Source organism: Antrostomus carolinensis, unplaced genomic scaffold (assembly GCF_000700745.2).
Source record: "Antrostomus carolinensis isolate BGI_N321 unplaced genomic scaffold, ASM70074v2 scaffold2939, whole genome shotgun sequence".
Classification (NCBI taxonomy): Eukaryota; Metazoa; Chordata; class Aves; order Caprimulgiformes; family Caprimulgidae; genus Antrostomus; species Antrostomus carolinensis.
Genome location: NW_010337694.1, coordinates 103,343 through 124,690, shown reverse-complemented (window position 1 = coordinate 124,690; position 21,348 = coordinate 103,343). Strand labels below are relative to the sequence as shown.

The 21,348-nt window shown below is 38.3% G+C and overlaps 1 protein-coding gene across 1 annotated transcript in view; it reads left to right on the top strand.

Moving 5' to 3' along the window:
- Positions 1-21,348, top strand: part of LOC104530603 (DENN domain-containing protein 1A) — a gene marked incomplete at its 5' end in the record, with an annotated part of 179,147 nt that overhangs the window by 83,350 nt on the left and 74,449 nt on the right. Inside the window, 2 exon segments of the mRNA XM_029086801.1 lie at positions 5,554-5,654; positions 14,734-14,779. Coding sequence (XP_028942634.1) covers positions 5,554-5,654; positions 14,734-14,779 — 147 coding nt within the window.

Below are 21,348 nucleotides of genomic sequence, written 5' to 3'. Positions count from 1 at the left end.
GTGGCACACTTCATACTTAAGGCTTGAGTTTAGTATCAGGTAATACAGAGAAAATTAAACAGCCCTGGATAGAAAGTCTTTTATGGTGGGATTAATTCTGTGCTATGATACATCATATCAAATTCAAGTTTTGATTTGAAATATCCTTAATATTGTTAAGTTGAGTAAGATTTAGAGGTAACTGAATGAGGCTGTGTTTATTAGCTGTTCTATAAACCATATGTACCAATCTTATGGAAGAATTATTGCTGTTTTCTTGGACTTTTTTTTTTCCCCTACAAAAGGAAACTCAAATAATTTCTCAAAATGTTAAAGCAATTATTCACATTAAATTTCTTTATGTATTCTGCAATCTAACTACTCATGAAAAGCCAGATATAAACCAAACTTCATTAAAAACCCATGCTTGGCAACAGACCGCCTGCTGGTGGGAGCATGCTGTTGCAAAAATGACACGGAAGAGCTTTCCTTGCATCCAGTATTCTCTCTTCCATCATAACCTGCTCATGCAGCCCTGTCTCAACAAGGTGTGTTAACTCTTTGTGATAAGGGCAGCAGCAGGTTGCCTCTCATTAATCCTGTGAATTTCTATGATGGCTCCATCATACCCAGGTGAATTTCTTTACCTAATTTTGATGGGTTTTTTGAGTGTTAGTACAAAGCGAAAAATACCATCCTGACATGGATACTCCTTTGTTCCTGGGAGCTGAGAGCTTGCTGTGTCACTTCTTCCATGTCACAGAAAGCTCTGATACACACCCTCTTATTCTCTGGTTGGTTTCTGACATGCCTCAGAGCTCTGAGGGTAAGGAAATGGTGGTCCTTAGGGAAAGGCAACATTTGATGAATACCCTTCACCAAATGTCCTTGTGATGCAGCATAGCTAAGAGCTTGCACACTGCTCGTTCTACAGTTGTATTACAACTGCTCTTTTAAATGTACAAGCTCTTCCTTCCCAAGAACTCTGTTGCTGTCCTTACAACCTGCCAGCGTAGGGCTTGACCTTCACACACCTAGCCTTTGCAACAGCCCTGCCTTCACTGCTTAAGTCTTATGTAGCTCAATCTTAAAATTTCTGCTTTGTTTTAGCCCTGAATAATGCAGAAAAATGATCTTACAAACACACAAAAGATGGTCATTTTTCCCAGTATATATTGCACATTGGTAGCCATGTACTGCGTCTGTAAAATACACTGGAGAACAGCCTGTTGTAATTCACCATGGGTTTGTAATTTTTATATGTGTGACAAAATCCCATTGATTTAATTTGCTCAAATAAGGTTTTTAGAGTATTAAATAGAAAGCTGCAAAAAGTGAATTAGTGTATCGGTGTCTTTCTTACATAGCTATCGTTTTACATTCTCTAGCAACAGCTGCAGGAAGCTGAGGTAGTGGAACTAATCTTATTTCAAAATGCTGGATTCCTATAGTTTTGACAGTTGGGCATTTCGCAGGCTGCCTTATTATTAAGTGCTTGTTTTCTGTATGGCAATCACTAATCAGGTGAGGTCTCCAGCAAATATGCTATTTCTTTTTTATGAGCCCTTATCTTGGCAGAGTTGAAGGACAGTACTGGTGCTTACCCATGGTAGTGTGTTATTTGAATTCATGCCAGATAGCAAGGTGGGAGTACATCTCAAAAATAAGTGACAGGTTCTGCTCAGATGTTTGCAGTGTTGAGCATTATGTCTGTTTAATCTTTTCTTGCTGAGTTTTAAAACCAATGGGAGGGGGGCCTGGAAGGGGCCTCCTTGGATTACCGAGTTCACTCCTCCACAACAACAACCATGTTCTATAATAATGCCAGGAAATAATCCATTTGATTCTCACAGAAGCAATTTTAAAGTAAGAATTGGATTTTTAAACAGCATTTTTTCCAGACGTCTTTGGGATTTGGAAAATGGAAACAGAAAACACAAAGGATTTAGGAATATAGAGGAAAAGTGCAGTGGGAAATCATGCCCTTTTTTTCTACTGCATATTTTGGAACTAGGCTTTACCTTTCATCTAACCTGTGAGAGGGGAGCTTCTTCTCCAGTAGGAAGAGTAGAAAGATAAGTTGAAATATAATGGGATAAGGATAAATCTTTAGTGTTTTGTGAGTCATAAATACATAATAAATTCAAGATTTTGTAGCTTCTAATTTTTGTTTTAATTAGTATCCCAACATATGAATATTTCCATCCCATCTGGATTATAAAATAATGTTCACCTGCTAATAAATAGCTTTCTTCTTCAGAACGATTGAACAGATACTTGTTCAGATACTTGCTGTACTCTGGCTGCTTCCAAAGACACTTATTTCCTTAGGACAGTGGTTCAAATCTAGTTTAAATTCTTGTGTTTTTTCACTTCTGGAAACACAATATCAGCACTGGGATGCTTTTGAGCTTTGTGGGACCCTCTTGTTACAACACTTGCCAAATCACACGGTGTTAAGGTGAGGAGTGACTGTGTAGCTTTCATGTGTGTGACCTTTGCAAAAGAAATCCATGCCTCAAATCTTAAAAATCTTTAAAAACCTAGGTGAGAGTGAACAATGTTGAGTTCTTCAAAGCTATTAAAGAATTTTGTGGCATAGGAGAGTTTGATCCTCTTAAGGGTAAACAACTGGCTGAAATGTTGAGGGGAAAAAAGGGGAGAAAAATTATCAGTTTTCCTAATCCTGGAATTGCCGAGCAGTTCAGCAGTGCTCTGCTCTGGAACTTGTTCCATAACCTGATGAAAAACAGTTTTTAAAAAGGGGGAGAAAAAATTGTGGCAGTCATTCTGTTGCATAGCATGGATAAATATAAAATAATGCTTATGGCAGAAAACATTTCTAACCATGTAAGCAATCATGGTCTGAATAACTGAAGTAATTCTTAGCACTCAGAAAGAGATCCTGGAGCTTTTTTTAAAAAAAAGAGAGAGATATGGATCTATGAAAATGCCAGCTTATTACTCAGTTGAAGGCTTAGAAGCCAAGAAATTATTTTGAAGGGAGTAGAGAACAAAAAAGAGGGCATAATGCCACTAGATATGTTCATGGCTTGCCCACATTGTGAGTACTGCACGAGTTCTTATCTCCTCCAAATAAAAAATCATGAAGTAAAACACTGAAAAGTACAGAGAAGGGGTGACAAGAACAAGCAAATGTACAAAATGGTCTCTCAGGGAAAGCAGAGTAGACCAGACCTCTTCATTCAGCCTGGTAGAGATACTAAGGAGACAGGAACTTGATAGAAATATAGAAAATCATACACGGCCCTTAGAAGATAAATAGGAGATTATTATTTTTTTAATTTATTATCTCACAATGCTCAGCACGCCCGTTAAAACCGTGAGGGAACAGGCTCAAAATGAAGAGACGGGGCAGCACTTGTCAGTGTATTTCTTTGAATTCATTGGCACATAAAGTGTGAGCTGCAAGCTGGTGGGGACGGAGAAAATGGGAAATACCAATTTTATTGATGAATGTGGTTTTAGTAATTTGTGTTGAGCACTGTTGGACAAGGGATTTTTGATGTGGCTTAGTAAGCCACTCTTTTTTCTTAGGTCTTCCTTGATGAGGTGATAGCAATGATTGGAACTCCAAACGTTATTAAACAGACAGATTATTAATATATTTTAGACACAATAACAATATCAACTAGGTACAAGGTAGAGGTTAAAATTCTGGCTTTTCAACTTGAAGGTTTTTATGTCCAAAATTTTTATCATGAAAGTCCTGTATGGGTTTACACTCAGCATGCTGGGTCTTAGGTTCTGAATGATTTTAAAAAATCTGTATCTATTTTGAGCTGTAAACTGTAAAATAAATTTTGGTTCATCTTTATAGTCACTTTCTGCTTTTGAAAAACACCTGCTTGTGAAGCTTATAGCTCACCATGGTTTGTAGCTGAACCACGCTGCAGGGAACCACAGTAATTCTCCCCAAAAATCCAGATTCCTTGGTGGACTCTCATTGCTTATCCAGATCTATATTGTTCAGAGGCTTAAAAATAACACGTAAAATATGTGCCTGTCTTCAATCCTCTTGCCTAATGACCTGAATTTTAATCAGAAAATTAGCTTCTGTTACTTACAGAAATTGCATTGGAATTACGTAAAGGCTTTGGCATTGACCATAAGCCAAACTCCATCCAGAATTGTAGCTGATTTTCCCTGACATGGAGCCTTAAGAGACTGTATTAGCTCATCTGGACCATTTCCTTTACCAGTCGTGGGTTCCCTGTGAAGTGGTGTGTAATTCAGCAGTCAGTCTTAATGGAAATTAATAATAATGAAGTTCGTCATCTTTTTTTTTTGAAGGTTACACCATGTCTAACTGAATTAGGGTTAATGTCATGATTTGTCTTTGCTTAGTTTCATCTCACACAACTTCAGGGCACCACAAGGACCTCAGTCCTTTAGAATCTGCCTTTTCAGTATTTGTGAGCAGTGTTCTCCCTCCTTCCTATTGTCCAGACAAGCCCTGTACGCTTGATTTCATCGTACCTGCAAAGAACCGGTAGGCTTTTGTGGAGTGGTGGTTTCAAGATGTGTCTCAAGTGAAACACATTGTAGTGCTTGCACTGGGTATCATCTGATTAAAAGATGCTCTAAACTGCAAAACCCTGTCAGGGTGGATGTGGTTGCCTGTCACCTCTTAGTCTTTTTCTTGTACATGTCTCCTTGTACGAGTGTTGGGATTTATTTATTTACTTGCTGTTTTCCCAAGGGGTGTGTGTGTTTATATTCCCTTCTTACAGTATTTTGACTGTAGCTTTTGCTGAGATTTCCTTGTGGAGCATTACCACCTTCTCCATTTTAATATCCTTAGTGAATGTGACAAATATCCTGCTTATCTGATTTTCCAAATTATTAATTATAATTTGAGATAGGATTGAGACATACAATTTCCTCCAAAGCTTTGTGAGGATTCTCCCCATGGCTTGACTGGTATTTGTGTTTGCTGTTTGTGATCTTTTTCATTCAGTACCTGCCAACATCAAAACTATTATGTATGAGTTTTAAAAAATATAACTGAGGAATTCAATGAATGAACCGGTTTGGTGGAGGGCAATTAGATAAAAATCCCTTTTAAATAATAAAAATCTAATCTCTGACTTTAGTATGGTATATTCCTGAGAATTATGTGCCACTTACTTTGTACCTTCCTGAGCTCAAAAATGTTTTCAGTTTGTGTTATAATTTCAGTGGAATTTTATGATATGTAATGGATGGTAACTGCCAGGATTGGGGGATTTGCCTTTACTATTTTTTCATTCCCTTTATGTTTTCTTTGCTACGTTTCTTTTGCTTTCTAGAACACTGAGTGTTCTTTTCAGGTTTTGGTTGTTGTATGAATCATGTTCTCAGCTGTTTATGAAGTCAGTCGAATGACAACCACCATAAACCAGTCATGCTTCACCTACCAGGACCCTTTTTTTAACAAGAGCGTTGTATATTTTGTAATAAAGCATGTTGATATGAAAGCAGAATTGATTCTTTACTTTTTTCTTCTAACCTTGCCTTTTTAAGCTTGTTTTTTGTCTTATTTACGATCCTGTTTTAATATGTGTTTTTCAGTTAACTGCCTGCATTCATGGGTCTGCAGCTATGCTCTACCCGATGTTCTGGCAGCATGTTTACATTCCTGTTCTGCCCCCACATCTGTTGGACTACTGTTGGTAAGGCTCTCTATATGTGTGTATGTATATATATTATATATATCACTGAGATTCACAACACTTTTCACACTTCTGTATAACAAGTCTTAAGTCCTCTTATGGTACAACTGTTACTCTAAAAATATATCGGCATATTAAGGAAGCAACCAACTTGGTAAGTGCAAAAAATTATTTTCATGGCAAGACAGAACTGTCTGTCAGTACGTTGAACTACTCGGAGTGGTTACTATGGAACACTGCAGCTTAGATGTTGTGTAATTAAAATCTATTTTCAGCACATCTGTGTTAAATGTTAAAATTTGAATTAAGACTCCAACAGTAGAGGATACAGTGAAGATCATTTTTCTGCTTTCCCCATTGGGGGTGAGGGAAAGGTATTCCTTTTCCTGCAGCCATCTTTTGTGTGTGTAGAACATGATATTTACTTTATTTAGGGGAATGAATATAAACCTTTCAAAAACTTATCTATTATCATGATGTGACAAATTTTGGCACAGCTCACAAGCAACCTCCTATAACGTCAGAGCTGGCACTGTTTTGACCAGGAGCTTGGACCAGTTGCCCTCCTGAGGTTTCTTCCAACCTGTTCTGTGATTCTGCTGTCCAGGTGGCTGGAGAAGCCTCCCTGCTCGCTGTCGGTGTCCCCCGATTAGCGTGTCGTTAAGCCTGTGTCTTGGACCCTGTGGTTAATAGCTCAGCAGCCTGTTGTCTACAGGGCCCCCCAAACAATCTCTCAGTTTTTCCTTTCTTTTCTAGTGCAAAGTCAAACAGTTTAACCTCATCAGCCATAACATCATCTCTCCTGTTCGCTGTGCGCAGGAATTGGTGGACAAGCACTCTGAGTAATTAACAACGAGGAAGCTGAAGATGCTGCTGCTTTTAGTTGCTCAGCTGTTAGTTGCTGCTTCCCACGCTCAGTTTGTGTGACTTACCTTTTCTTTTTTTTCCTCCTTCCCTCTGTGTACGTAGCAGGGAAATGAGGTTTGCCCAGGAAGAGTGGCCTTACCTTAGGCTTCCTAGAGAAATTAAACCTTCAGTCCTTGTTAGAGAGTTGATGGAATTGTTGCCTGGGCGTGCAGGGGTGGAATTAGTAAGGCTAAAGCTTTTTGAGTTAAACTGAGGAATATAAAGGGTAACAAGAGGCTTCTACAAGCTTAGAAGTAAAAGGAAAGTACAAGGAAAAGGTGAACCTGCTGCTGCAGGTGACACAGTCAAGTGATGAGGACACAGAGGAGGCTGACGTCTTTGCTGACAAGCTCTCCTGATTGGCCTTCTGGGTCTCCCTGCGTAGCACAAATGTTTGTGGGAGTGTGGTGCTTAATGCACTTTTGGGAATGATTTGAAAATACAAACAGCCTCCCTCTGCCCCCTAGCATTTTGAAAAGTTGTTTTCAGAAAAAAACAAACAAACTTACTGTGTCATGCCATGCCATATTTTAAGTGTGGCTCTTAGCGTGGAGCTTGGCTGTTTTAAGAGTCATAGTGTTCTGTCTGAGGTTTTCTCTGCATTTAAGCAAGAGTAAGGAACCAGCCAGGATAACTGGCATTTTTAAGTGGAGTGCTAGGAACTGAAACACGTAGATTTAAAGGAAGCTTGTTCCTCTGCAGATGATTTAAATGTTAAGTATGTGCCTATGTCGAGGCTCCACGGAACGGACTCTAAAAACTATTATCTCCTGTAGAAATGAACCTTCAATTTACTGACGGCACAGGAAGGGCAGGCTCTACTCATTTGCACTGCCAGCAGGTGCCCTTTCTCTGCATAATGGGCTTCGCATGTGTAATTAACACATGAAGGCTGCTGCTGCCAGCTTTTTCTTCAGGTACATGCTGCTAGGAGTTTTCAGGACAACGATGTGGACCACAAGAGGCTTTTACGCTGGGTTTGAAGATTAGGTATTCATCGACTTTCTGACAAAGACGTGTTAAAAGGGGCTAAGTCCAGATCCCGCAGTTGGGAGCAGAGGTGTGCAAAAAGCAAACACTTGGGCAGTGGACCCGAAGAAATAAAGACACAAGTCATTGAGCTCTACTGAATGAATTCTTTCATGGCCAAACATTCTGGCCATACAATGAATGAGCCAGCTAGTGCGTGATAACTATGATTTCAAAATATATAATTATTAGGCAGATTGTAATTGCACGCTCACAAATACAACTAATTACCTTAGCCTGATAGGAGCTTTAATTGGAGAGGTAGCTACACACACTATGATTGTTTGAATAAGTCAATTTAGCAACAATTTACGTGCCCTAAATGTATTTCTCAAAATAGAGTCCATCTATTTTGTAACCATGTGAACTAAGAGAGGTCATTTTTACCTGGCAGGACTGAGAAATCAGCCTCATGCTGCCTGCTTTGAGGCGGTATTATTGCTTATTGGTGTCTGCCTCTGAAGGGAAATGACCTGAGTTTATTTAAAATAAAAGGGTTTAATTTAATTTTCACTATTATCTAATTATTTCTTTTGCAAATATGACATAAGAATTTTAAATAACTGGGATAGAAACAAAATTTAAAGCAATGAGAATTCTTCAGTTCTTACGAATACAAAAGACCACGTTCATTCCACTGACTGTGTCCATTTATTGACTGTGCTGTACGATGCTTTTGAATCTTCTCCTGCTCTTTGTGTAAGTGACAGAAGACAGAAGACACCTGTGATTATTTGCTTGGAATCGTTTGGGAACTTTTCCTATAAAGGGAATTTCTGAGGCCCCAACTGATGGACTGACAGCTCCATGGTTGTGAAATTTGAAATTTGTTGTATTTCCTGGGGTAGGAAGGAGGGGGGGGGGACACACAACAACTATTGGATCTTTCCAGAGCTACAAAAAGGTAGACTAGCTCTCTTTGCAGAGAGTGAACAGGTAGGAGCTCTCCTCTTGCCACTTGAAGATCCTTTTGGCCAACTTCACGTAAGAGGAAGTTCAGGCTCAATGTGGTGAGTTCCCTCTGACTGTTGAGGGAAGCGTGCTTGCCTGAGTGAGGCAGGAAAAGCTGGATGACTGGATATTGTTACAAGTGAATGGGAGCTCTACCACAGACGTGCTCAAGATGAATGTTTCACTGACATTATTAAAGCTCAGGTTTTTTCTATAGCATTTTGTCCTTTATTAACGTTTTACACCAAAGACTTTCAAAACCCTGTGGTTTCTCATTTTTTTTTAGTTTGCTCTTTGCTAATTTTTTTCTTAGCTTATAATGCAGAAGGGGAGTAATTTCTTCCCATTTCCCTCTTGAAAGGATTTGTTTAAACTCAGTATTAAGTTCACCTACATTCCTCATTCATGTACCTAACCACAGAATTGAAAAATGCCAAAAGCCTGTATCTTCAAAACGTTTGTTCTCGGTGCACTTGCTCTTTGTATTAGGGAGCCAATAATAGTGGTGTGGTGCCACGTTCATGTATCTGGAATGACTTCAGTCATCGGATCCCTATCATTTAGATTAATTCAGGGCAGGGGAGGGGAAGCAAGGGCAAGAGTGCTATCTTTTATTTTTATTTTTTTAATTAGGAACCATTCTTTGATAGGTTTTCAGCCCAGGGAAAGATTTTGGGTGGAGGAGACTAGAAATTGGTGGGAATCCTATAATTAGATTTCACACTTTAATGCACAATTGCTTGTTTCTTTGAATACGGAACAACAGAGGAAACATATGAAGCACTGCTGTTTGGTTTTTTGGTGTTTGTTTTGTTTTGGGGTTTTTTTGCCCGGTTGTTTTGTTTTGTTTTAAAAGTACATGCCAGCAGGTGCCAAAAGTACTGGTTAATGAGATACTGCCACCAAGCATCCGTAGCTAAGCACATTCATCTACTTAAATCTGGCCAGATCTTGTCCATCTATTTTGTTGTTGGGAATTTAAACATTTTTGATGTGAAGGAAACAGTCTATCAATTTTCCTCACTACTTCTTCCAGTTTCTTTTTTTTTCATGTGGCATAAAAACACTCCCACTGTGTCTGTTTTCTTCCTTTTTACTCTCAGTGTCTGTGTTTAAAATTAGCCTGTAAGAAAAGCTTGTCTTTGCTGACCTGGTAACACAGCTTCGTACGTTCCCCAAGTCCCAGAGCATTGTCACTATTCTGTGGGCTTTTACCAGAAGCAACAGTATATTTTCTAGGGTGATTAAAACAGTCTTTTCTATTAGATGGACTGCTTAGCAGCCAACATTAATACATCCTGAGAGCCACCTTCCTAGAGCACCCTGGCACAGCTGCTGAGCAAATGTTTCTATTGGAGCAGTTTTGCCTTTCTCCAGGAGTTTTTTTAATTCCCTTTCTCCTGTTTTCTAAATCTGCATATAGTTCAATGTGCTCCTTTAAGTAGGTGGAGGGGTAACTGGAGGGTGAGTACTCCGGCTGCTCGGGAAACAATGATTCCTTCCTCACGAGCCTCTTGGTAGGCATTTTGATTTAGCCTGGTACATCTGTGGACTCACTAAAAGCTCTTGTAGTTGCTCTTCTGGTTTCTTAGCTGTGTGTTTTCTACCTCATTCCAATTCATGCAGTCAAGTTTCTAATTTGCATCAATTACCCCGGTAAATTTTGGATTGAATTCTGTGGCATTTCAATGTGTAATCCAAAGAGAAATCGGGAGAGTAAAGTACTGCCGGTGTGAAAGAGTGACACATTAAGTCAGTATTTGTATATCAAGACATGAGCTTAGTAAATGTGATTTAATCAGTTTTCCTGGAACAGTGAAGCAGAGTGGTGCAGCTCCCCGTGTAGCTGTAAGCTCTGAACCTTTCTGAGATCCTTGGCTTTTCCATTACTTTTTCTGGTGAATTACAGTATTTTTTAAGGGTGGATTTTTTCACTTAAGAGGAAATGTTGCTCTATTTCACCTGCTTCTCTTCCAATTAGTAGTTGCCCACCTCTTGGGAGCATAATTAAGAGGTCTCTAGTTAGCCTAAGGAAAGGAATTAAAGAAATTGTAAAAATGCAGCTGTAATAAATGGGCCAGTATATAGCCATTAAGTCCACAATATCCATATTCATGCTTATGCATTGCTGCTTTAATGTTTTGATATTTACCTATATAACTCATTTGATTATAAATAAAGCTGATTGCATTGGGAACCAGAGTAGCACAAGAGGAGCAATAACCTTGCTCTTTGTTCCAAAAGACATAGGCAGGCATTTTGTCTAAGCAGTAAATATGTGGAGTAGAAATTGATACTGCTTAATTTTGCACTTAATGGATATTGGCTGCCATCAAACAACTCTGAGCAATTAGTAGTTATGGTTGTAAGAAACCCCAGGACTGATGAAGTATCAAGCAGTCGGTAAAGACTTAGTCTGAAGGGCAGTCTTTAGTCTGTCGTGGGTTTCAGATGGATTAAAGGTTGTGTGGAGTGTTGCTGCTGTTTATACAAGCAGCGTGTCTTACTGAAGTACACTTGAAAGTCTTGGAAATACACATCTAACCTGATAAAATATTAAAAACTGCTTGAGTGTTTCATGTCTCAGGACCTGAATGGCAGTTAGGAAGATCTGTTACAGTGTGCTCTGAATGAGGAAGAGGAGGCAGACAGTGTTCCTTGGAACAGGATGGTAGCTGAGTATTTAAATAATGGCATATGATTAACACATGGTCAAGAAAAATGGTGATAAAAGCAATTTATGAAGCCTGACCTGAACCTTCAGCATTTACTTTTAGGTGTGTTTTCTTTTCAGTCAGATTGACGAGTGATGACAGAAGAATATAGTATCTCTGGTAGATTTTATTGGAAATATTTATGGTCTTTACTAGAATTATATTTTATTGAGGTTAGTTATGTTACTGGCTTAGTTAAACTTTTGGGAGTATAAGGAGCTATCATGGTGAATCATCCTTAAAATATCTTTGCTTTTACTTTGCTGTTCATGTGTCAATGAACAATAATGTTAGTTCTGACAAAGAAAATTAATTTTGATAAAACAGAAATTCAGACAGTTTGGTTTTTGTCATTCATGGAGAAAACACTTTAAGGCCCACATTTTGGTGATGAACTGTGGCCTTTCTTACTCATCTCTATAGCTCCAGGCATCCTTCCCCATGCAGTGTTTTCCCTCTGACTCCTGTAAGCCAAGCAATTGTTTATACGTGTTGAAAAAGTTCTTGAAGGAATTATTTTTGTGTGGTTTTGTCACCCTTTGTAATTTACTTCGACTTTCCTCATCTTCTGCATCAAACATGCTATTCATCTTCTGGAGCCCTTCATAGCATGTACCATGTCTGCTTGTCATTCTCTGTCCCCGTGCCATGTCCCAGCGCCCCAGGATCCAGTTTTTCACCTGTGTTAAACGTTTCTCAGAGAAATACCCAGTGTTGTCTTTCGTGCTCTGCCTCATTCCCTCACAGAGCAAATCTCTGCAACTGTTTGTAAAACTAACACAAATAGTTGCAAAACCAGCACATCGTGCTTTAACAAATTGCTGCTTTGAAGTTTCCTTTTTAAGATCATCAGCAAAACCTGAGCTATTTTTTTTCTTATCCTTGAGTGTGCTAAGCCCACTTTGTAGTTCTATGGTATCAAATTGTTCCTCCTACTTTCTCCTCTCTGTCCAAGTGTATGCGCCGTGAAGCACCTGACTGGAGTCCTGTAATGTTTAGTAAAACAAGCTTAAAGAAATGACATATTTCAAAACACTGCTAAAAGTCAGGTTACTCTAGCCTTTATACAATTCCTGTGCTAGTTATATATGCTGTATTGCCTTTACATGCAATGTCTTTCACTAGATGATTCATTGCATCCAAAGCTGATCCAGGTATCTTCAGCTGTATCTTTCCTGTAATTCCTTAAGATTTGCTGGGGTGCTTTATTTTAAGGGGTTAGGCATTCTTATTGTTCTTTTGTTGATAAACTGGAGGATTGAAAGATGGACGTGATATAGTTAATTAACTTTTACAGGTTCAGATTTTCCTATGCTTGGTGACAGGCTCTACTTTTGGACACGTTAATAAATGGCTGGTTTTCTGGAATACTACACTCTTCCTGCTTCCTTTCATTACTTTAGCCAAGGTTCCACTAGATGAGACATTTGCAGTCTTAAGACTTCCTGCCGAGGCTCAGACTTTGTATTTTTGAGATTGAAGCTGTCGTGTTCATGAAACTACTTAATTAGAAACACATTCATCTCGGTGCATACTGGAGGAGTCTTGAGCAGCACAGCCAGGCACACAGGGAAGTTGAGCATTTGTGCAGCTGGCAGCTAAACCAATGGTTTATACTTTGAATATAAAATTACTGGCTATTTTCTTGCTCCTGGAATGTGGCCATTGGAAAGGAAGAGATGTGGGTGAAAGAGATAGTGTTTGTTGCAAATAAAACACGCAAAATGACGAATAAAAATACTCCTCACTTGAGCAGCAATCCGTACGTAATAAGGGTGGATGGATCGTGTTGTATGGTAAACATTTCTATCCAAGAACTTGGATATATGTTCTGGTTCTCATCTCTGGAATTCTGAAGGAAGCAGACCCTTCAGGATTTGTACCGAGTTAGTTTCTGATGTCCCAGTCTGTCTGGGCAGTAAGGTGCTGCGTTGGGTGAAGCTTGGGCAGGGCCATTCTCGCCAGCCTGGGCCGTTCGGTGAGTTGTAATGCAGGGTGGTACACAGCACTTCAGTGTTGTACGAATGAACTTGTGAGGTTTATTTGAAGTTATCTGTGTTTAATGTCTTTAAAAAAACCCCAAACAAAAACAAAACCAAAAACCCCAGTGTTTTCATATAAAATGTCTAATACAGAGGCTGTTTCCATGGCTTGATACAGCGTCCAACAGAGTAGCAGGTTTAGGTGGCATGTTAAAAAACATGATAAATATTAATATGTATATCAGTAATTTCTTTTTAAGAAAGTATTTCTCATGAAAAGGAGAAGCAGAGGGATTTTTGCTGGTCTGGTGTCTTGCAGCAGTTTTTTCAGTGCTATACTTCTCTTACTGAGCAGTAGGCACCAGTTTATCAAAGCAATATGGGAGATATTTTAATCCAAGGCAGTACAGTGACATTTCTCTCATTTTTTCATCTGAAACTGAAAATGAGTTCTTGGAGCTTCTGTATCCAAAATGAAATGAGGCTCTATTTTAAAAGTTGTGTCTGTCTGTGTGCTTTCCATTTAACAGGCAGTATCTGCCATATTTGCAATTAGCAGCTTTGGCATCCTCTTTGCTGTGTTCTAATAAACACTGCAAATATAAGCAGTTTCCCGGATTAGTTGAGTGGGAGTCCTGTAATAAGCTTAATATTAGAAATAGCGTATACACAAAGATACAACTTTCATTCAGTATTCTTCTTGTGTCGTCCGTGTCGGTGTTTGCTAACATCATGGAAGAGGAGACAGAAAAGATCAATCTTTCTCTCAAACGTTAGCATTCTGTTTGATAACAGAATATCACATCAGGGTTTGGGCTACAAATTTGGCCAAAGAGCCTCTTGGTGGGTTTAAGTTTGTGTTTTGAAAGGAATCATGGTATTGGCATGTATCACAGTAACTCTGGATTTAATCAGAATCTTCAAAAGTAATTTTTACATTTTGCTTTTATAAATGTCAGCATTTCAGGCTTTATACTTGAAAAGAAATTATTTAAAATGTATCTGGACCCATATTGAAAGGATTTAAAACCAGGTGATACGTATACATTAAATTAACCACTTAACACTACAACAAGATCATTTTTTCTAAAGAATGCTCTTAGAAAAAGTTTGGATTTTTTTTTTTTTTATTGTAATAACACATTTTGTTTGTTTTTTCTAAAAGAAGACCCTAGTATTATAGATATATTTCTAGCTGTCCTTATGTACCTGTCTTAACTTAGTCACTTAAAAATTCTGATATCCAGAAAAATTAGTCTTACAGTAGTGAAAAGATATTGCATAGTAAAAAAAGTCTTTCAAATAAGGAATAAAATTTTGTTCACATGTGGTTTGTTTTTATATATATTTTTATTATTATTATTATTATTTATTTAAATTTTTTTAAAGCAAAATCTAATCTGGTATCCTGGTATTTTCCTGTAGCTAATTTTATAAGTCATATGTGTTAATCCAGTGTTATGAGAACATAAAGCTACGTCTCTTTCCTCTTTGCAGTGCCCCAATGCCCTACCTCATTGGAATCCATTTGAGTCTGATGGAGGTAAGCCTTCCTCAACATTTCTGAAACTATATATAGTTTTGTGATTTAGAGCCAAATTCTGCAAGCAATTATACATTGATTCATATGCTTAAAAATGAAATAATGCTGTTAATTTGGGAGTGCTGAGGGAACTGAAGTTAAGCATTCTGATGATAGAACATCTTCAGGGAGTCATCTTTGATGCCCTGGGCTCTTTGGGCGTCCTTTGCAGTTCAGCAATGACGAGCTCACGTTGTGTTCCCCTCTCCATGCTGGTGCTTCATTTCAGCAGTTTGCTGCCTTGGTTTGACTCTGTATTCACAAAGGCAGAGTCGATATTAAACCAAAATGTTGAGAGTTACAGTTCTCTTTTCGGCTTTTGCAGACAGATTGTAATTTTTTAATGTTCAAAAGATCTGAAAAGAAGGAACTTGCTGTTAATGTTAACACAAAGCTGGCAGAAAACCAGCCCTCACAGAAAGCTGCTCGTATAAACAATTCAGAGTAATTCATGTGACTTTTAAAAAACTCTAAAAGTGGAAATAGCACATTTGCTTTTGCTTCCAGTACTGGTGAAATAGTTGATGTCTTTCCTCAAAAGTATCTGGAGGACAACATAAGCTATTAATTTAGATCCCTATGAAAATCCTGGTCCTTATTAATGGTGCCCCTGTACACAGGAGCTCTGAACAACGTGTACGTGCTCTGTGTGGGAAGCGGTTTTCCTGCCCAGAAAGCATCGCCTCTTTGTAGGCTCTTTGGTTAGCAGGCAGTGCTGGACTGGTGGGAGCTGCCAATGCCCTTGAACGTTCATGGACTCGTGTCCCTGTTTTGGGTACCTGTGTTCAGACATTTCTCCTTAGCGTTTAGGATACAAAACAATTTACAAAGCTGGGTTTTATATCACATAAAGTAATGCGTGCTACTAGAGTATTTGTTCTTACATTGTCCATAAAAATGTGTCACTTCTCTGGAAATATTGATGGAACATTCTTTCACTAGTGCATACGTACGTAATAATGATCCTCTGTGTCTTTGCGTGTTAAAACATAAACCTGTGTGCTATGTAACTTCCCCTTTTTCCAACGTTAATATGACATGATTTTGAAGATAACTTTTTTCATGAGAAGCTAGATGGAATATCCAGGACTTCTTTTTTTTTCTTCTTTGCCTTTTCCTTACCATCCTGGGTACAGATGATTTTTATGCCCTTTATATTGCTAAATAAAGTACAGAATTGCAGTACAATGTGTTGGTGAATAAGCAATTATTTTAAAAGTCAACATGTACATTTGTTTGCGCATCATATGCTTATGTTAGAGGGGTTTCTGATAATTACCCTTGAATACTGCATAGACAGGACTGAAGTAGTATTGAGGAAGAACTACTCTAGCATATATTTTTCATATTGATCAAGAAATTTCCTGCCCCATATCCTTGCCAGGTATCATTGACATGCTTATTATAGTATCTATGTATTTGAAAAAGAAGGAAGAGACCTGCTAGAGGATGGGATGATATCTCAGTACAGATACTTGTCAGCTTACACAAATACTTTTTCTTACAAAGAGCTGTGTGGGTAGCCTGGTAATGGGTGGGGAAAGAAATTTAACAATTATGCCTTGGAGTTGCTTTGCATGATGTCTCCCTCCTGCCCTGCTACGTAAACCCATCACCTTTTCCTTAGTCTCGGTTTTTCAGATTGCAGGGCTCCGAAGGCCTTCCAAACTCCATCTGTAAAAACTCAAAAAAGGAGTTGTTCTTGGAGAAGCCAATTTTCATCCGTTTTAGAAACTTGTGAAGAAATCTGTTTAGTACTAAATCCAGTATGGCTTTTGAATAGCCGGAGATTCTGGAACGCAGACACACTTCGGCAAAGTACGGTTATTCCAAGTGCCTTATGAAATAAATGAAATAAATAAACCAAACTGTCTACTCTGCTCTTAAGGGTAAATTGAATAATTCCAGATAGAAATTTATCTTCCAGCTAACTGCTTTTTCCACTGCAAAATAAAATAGAATCACACAGTGGGCTACTGTATCAGTTTGCTGGCAAGCACTGCAGAATTTGTCTGTGCCTTGGGCAAAGGAAAGATGACATTTGTCAAATGAGTTAGACAAATACTAGTTTAGCTCTTTGCCTGTTTTTGATTCTGAAAGCTCTTTGCCTGTTTTTGATACTGAAAGCTTACTCTCTCTGTCCTTTTCTTCATATGTAGGTATAAAATTGTATGTTTTATTTGTTATAATAATGACTTAATAGCAACAGCAATTTTTTTTCCTTGTGATTTAGCAGTTCTGTATTTTTAAATACAATGTATTGGTTTTTCCATATCAAAACCATTTTATGAACTACAAGTAAAAACTACTGTCATTATCCAGTATTCATTTTTCATTAAATGCTGAAATTTCAGCAAATAGGTCTTTAAAAGTGTTTTGTTAATCCACGTTCTAGTTTCAGGATAAGGGATTAATTGCCCAGCCTTGCATTCAAGTTAAGGCAGGTGGACTCTTTATCTACTGTAGGGCCCCAGGGGAGTAATTGCAGTTATATATGGGCTCAGGGTTCTGCTCCAGCAGCTCCAAGTGCAGAATTTGCCATTGTTGCGTAGATGTTGGTGGAAGCCCAAACTTGTGCAGAGAAAGCTGTGCTGTAAAGAGGAGGGTGAATTTGGAATGTAGGGGAAAAAAAAATATCTAGCTTTAGTGTTTTTTCTGTGGGTTTCTGCTATCGCTATCTTGGAATGGGTCTTCTGGAAGAAATGTGGAAGAAATGTTAATGATTTTAAATAAAATACAAACTCTCTCTCACCTCAAAAGATTATTTTTTTTTTCAAACCATGCTGTTTCTTAAAGTTAGTTTGCAGTTTCCCATGTTACATGGGGTCTCTGTAGAAGAAACAGTTATTTTAATGGAAAATGACAAATTTTTCTTATGATTAAAATATCAAGCATATCCATTGACTGTTAAATCTAATTTGCTGTGACTGAAATGTTCTCCAGTGAGATAAGATAATCTCCTGTTATAGGTCAGAGGGCTCCAGCTGATTTATGAGGGAAAATCTGGGTAGAAAATATAGAGCTGTGTTTTGTGCTCTTATTTTTCAGCTTTTCTATCATCACCTAGTTAGTCATTCTTTATAAGATTTCCATTTAGCAATCCATAAAGTGACTTCAAAGAAGGCTAAAAGTTTATAAGCTGTTGGATAAGCAAGGCTGGAGCTATCCCATGAATAATGGAACATGCTTACGGAACTAATTGAATTCATATTAGATGAAGATAAGTACTTAGTACTGATAAATAACGAGATAGGAAAATGAAACTCTGTCAAATGAACACATTCCTTTCATAAAGTTGTTTCGTTTTCTACCTGCGTCCTGCGCGCTATTTTAGTGTTCAAATTATATTAAATTGACCTTTGTGTTATAAGTGGTGTCGAACTTCGCTGGCAGCCTTTTACATTTTGTCATAGTAAACGATTGTTTCAGCAACTGTTCCTGTAGCAGAAGTTATTAGCCTGATGGTGCTGATGGAAGAGGAATGCCCTTGACCTAGTAGACTACCCACTGGAATTCAGACACATGTGGTTTTGGTTAAGGGGCGGGCAGTTCTGTTCAGCTGTCAGGTACTGAGCTGCTGGCAGCGTGCTCCTCTGTGCCAGGCTGCCAGCCATGCAGGTAACTACAGTGCCCACTCCTACCGTGCTCTGTTTGGGGCACAAAACCAACATTTAGAGTTAAAGTTAATGATTAGGAAAGTAATTTTATTCTCTTTTTTAATATTCCAGTCACTCAAGATCTTTTTCAGAATTTTAATTCTTGCAAGATTTTCCAGAAGGAACTGGTGTGTGAAGCCACATGGCATTTGTGAGAACGATTTGCTAACATTTCTCCTAAGTGTAAAGGACAGTTGTGCATATCATAAAACCTCTATGAGCAGATTTTTGTTTTATTTTAACCTGGTATTAGCAAATATGTTCATGTTAGGAAAAGAAGGTTCACTAAAATTCAGGCAGTCTTTAATGTGCTAGGACATGGCAGGTGATCTCAATGTCGATGGTCTCTTCCTCGTGCCGACGGACGAACGGAAAGCTGCGTGTTCAGTCGCTGAGCCCCACGCACGTCTTCCAGAAGCACTTTGGGGCACATGTACCTGGTCTTTTTCAGGTAGCTGTGAGGCTGCTCTGTTTGTGATCCTGTCTGATCATACACCAGGTAGCATGCACGGAGTCTGAGCTAACAAACTCTGAGAAACAGGTCCCATCAGCTGGGACTCGGTACTGACAGTGCCACGTGGTTGCTCCTTGCTGCAGAAGACACCCTGAGAATTCATTGACCACTGGCATCTTCCAGTGGTAGTGTTCATTGTTAATTATATTTCTTTATTGGGGTGAGGAGTAATATTTAGCTTTTCCCATCCGTTCATACTTAGTAAATCCCTTCCTTTTCTAGCTAGAGCTGAAGAAGTGTAGCTTTTTTACAGGGTTTAAATGAAGGGCTTATACATAGACTTAAAGAACTACGTGTAATTTAGTTCCTATTATTATAAATGTGTCTGTATGTGGTTTCAGGAGTATTGACAAAAATGCATTTAAAAACGTGACAAATTATTTAGAGAATTGTCTTTTATCCAGTTATTGGAAAAATGAAAAGAATAACCGTTTAAATGAGAGATTCTGCGTGTGAGGAGGTTTGGAGGGTGAGTTTTAAGAAATACAAATACCACAGTACTGAGTAGACTTACCAGTAAGTGGAGAAGACTTTTCTTCTGTTGTACAATAGTGCTAGAGCAGCACTAGTGATTTTTGTCACTCAGTTGGCAACAGCTGCTTGTGATAAGGATCTTGAGAATCACCTGTACAGGATCAGGGTCCTGCACATCAAGGTTGGGAGATGGGCGGAAGAGTGGGAGATGCGCGGGAGGGGGCAGCAGCCCACCTGCTGTGCCCAGATCAAAGGGCTGAGGGTCAGGGGGCACATCCAGCTTAACCAGATTTGTCTGTTGAATAGCTATTTCAGGTTGTAAATCTAAGGGTGATTTCATTAAGTCCTTCTGGCTGCTGTTGGGGCATGAAATAATAAAATTTTATATCCGCTGCCTTTCCTGCTTCTGGCAGCCAGATTGACACATTGGTGTCTGCAGTGTTGTGGTGTTTTTCTTAAGAAAATAAATGGAAACTATTAACTAAGTAGAGACAAGTTATTAAGTAAATGGATCTTAGACTTGTTGTGAATCATACTTTCATAATAATTTCAAATATAATGTACGAACAAGCTACTAAAAACATTAGCTTTTGTTAAGAGCTTTACTTTTCCAAAAGAATTAGTGGAAGGTGTGGAAGGTACTTCTTTTATTTGTTACAACATTTTTTAATATGTTGATCATATTTGTATCCGGTTATGAACCTCATGATCAACTTGCTTTATGTTTTGGCACCAATTTAGCCATGAAATTATGCAATCCTGGGGATTTTACAGGGGGTGGGGGAGAGTGGTGGGGTTTTTGTTTTGGTTATTTGTTTGGTTTTTTTTTTAAATGAACTATTCAATAAAATTGTTCATCTGAAAGGAGTTTAACTTAGGATTTTTTTATGATAGGAAATGCAAAAACTGCCAACTGTAGACAGTAATAATAAATAACACTTAGCATAAACTGGTGTTAGTATTCTTGATGAATATTGCTTCTAGCATGTGATCTGAGAGAGACAGAGGAGCACCCCTTAATACTTCTATTAGAATGTAGTTTCTCAGTGTTTTTGCAAACTTTCACATAAAACATTGAAATTAGTTCAAGTGTTTGGCTGCTTGTGAGCAGGACAGGCGCACTAACTGCTGCTTATTTACTGACCTGGTGTTTAAGGCCCCCTGGAGTTTGTTTGAAAAGTTAAGAGATTTTCACAGTAAAGGTGCCATTTCTGAAATTTAAAGTGCTCTTTTCACCAGGAGATAAGTTCTCTCTGATTAAGTCAGTAATTCTTACTAAGCCATGTTTATAGAGGCCATAAACAATGGGTTCAGTGTGCTTGTTAAAGCAGCTTTCCATACCTCTCCACTCTTTTAAAAAGAGACATTTAAAATAAAAGGCAGGTGTAGATGTTAGTTCGATTTGATGGTTTTTAGATGATTAATTATGGCTACAAGTAATTTGGTAAGGTTGGTTAAGAAAGGTTTGCAGTAGTGATATGTGATGCACATTTCCACTGAATCACTTCTTTTGACTCAGGAAATCCCTAGGCTGTAGTAAAATTAGGTAAGGAAACTGTAATCTTCGTATTTCCTCTTGTTCTTTGCTTCTCCACATCTTTTTTTCAGCAAAATATGAACATACTTAATATAGTCCATTCTGTTTAAGAGGTATCACTTTATTTGTAAAATTTTGTTTAGATATTCAGGAAGTTGTGAAATATGGAATGTGACTGTATGTGGCTCAATGGTTGCCCCTCATATTTTGAGAACACTCAATTGTACCTGTGAAAATGATCTACATGTAGTTGAGATTCATAGAGCCCAATGGGATTTAATGTGAGAAATGCAGTTGGATGCTGGGCATTTGTACTGGAATTCCAACAAGAGAGTAAATAGTTCTGCTT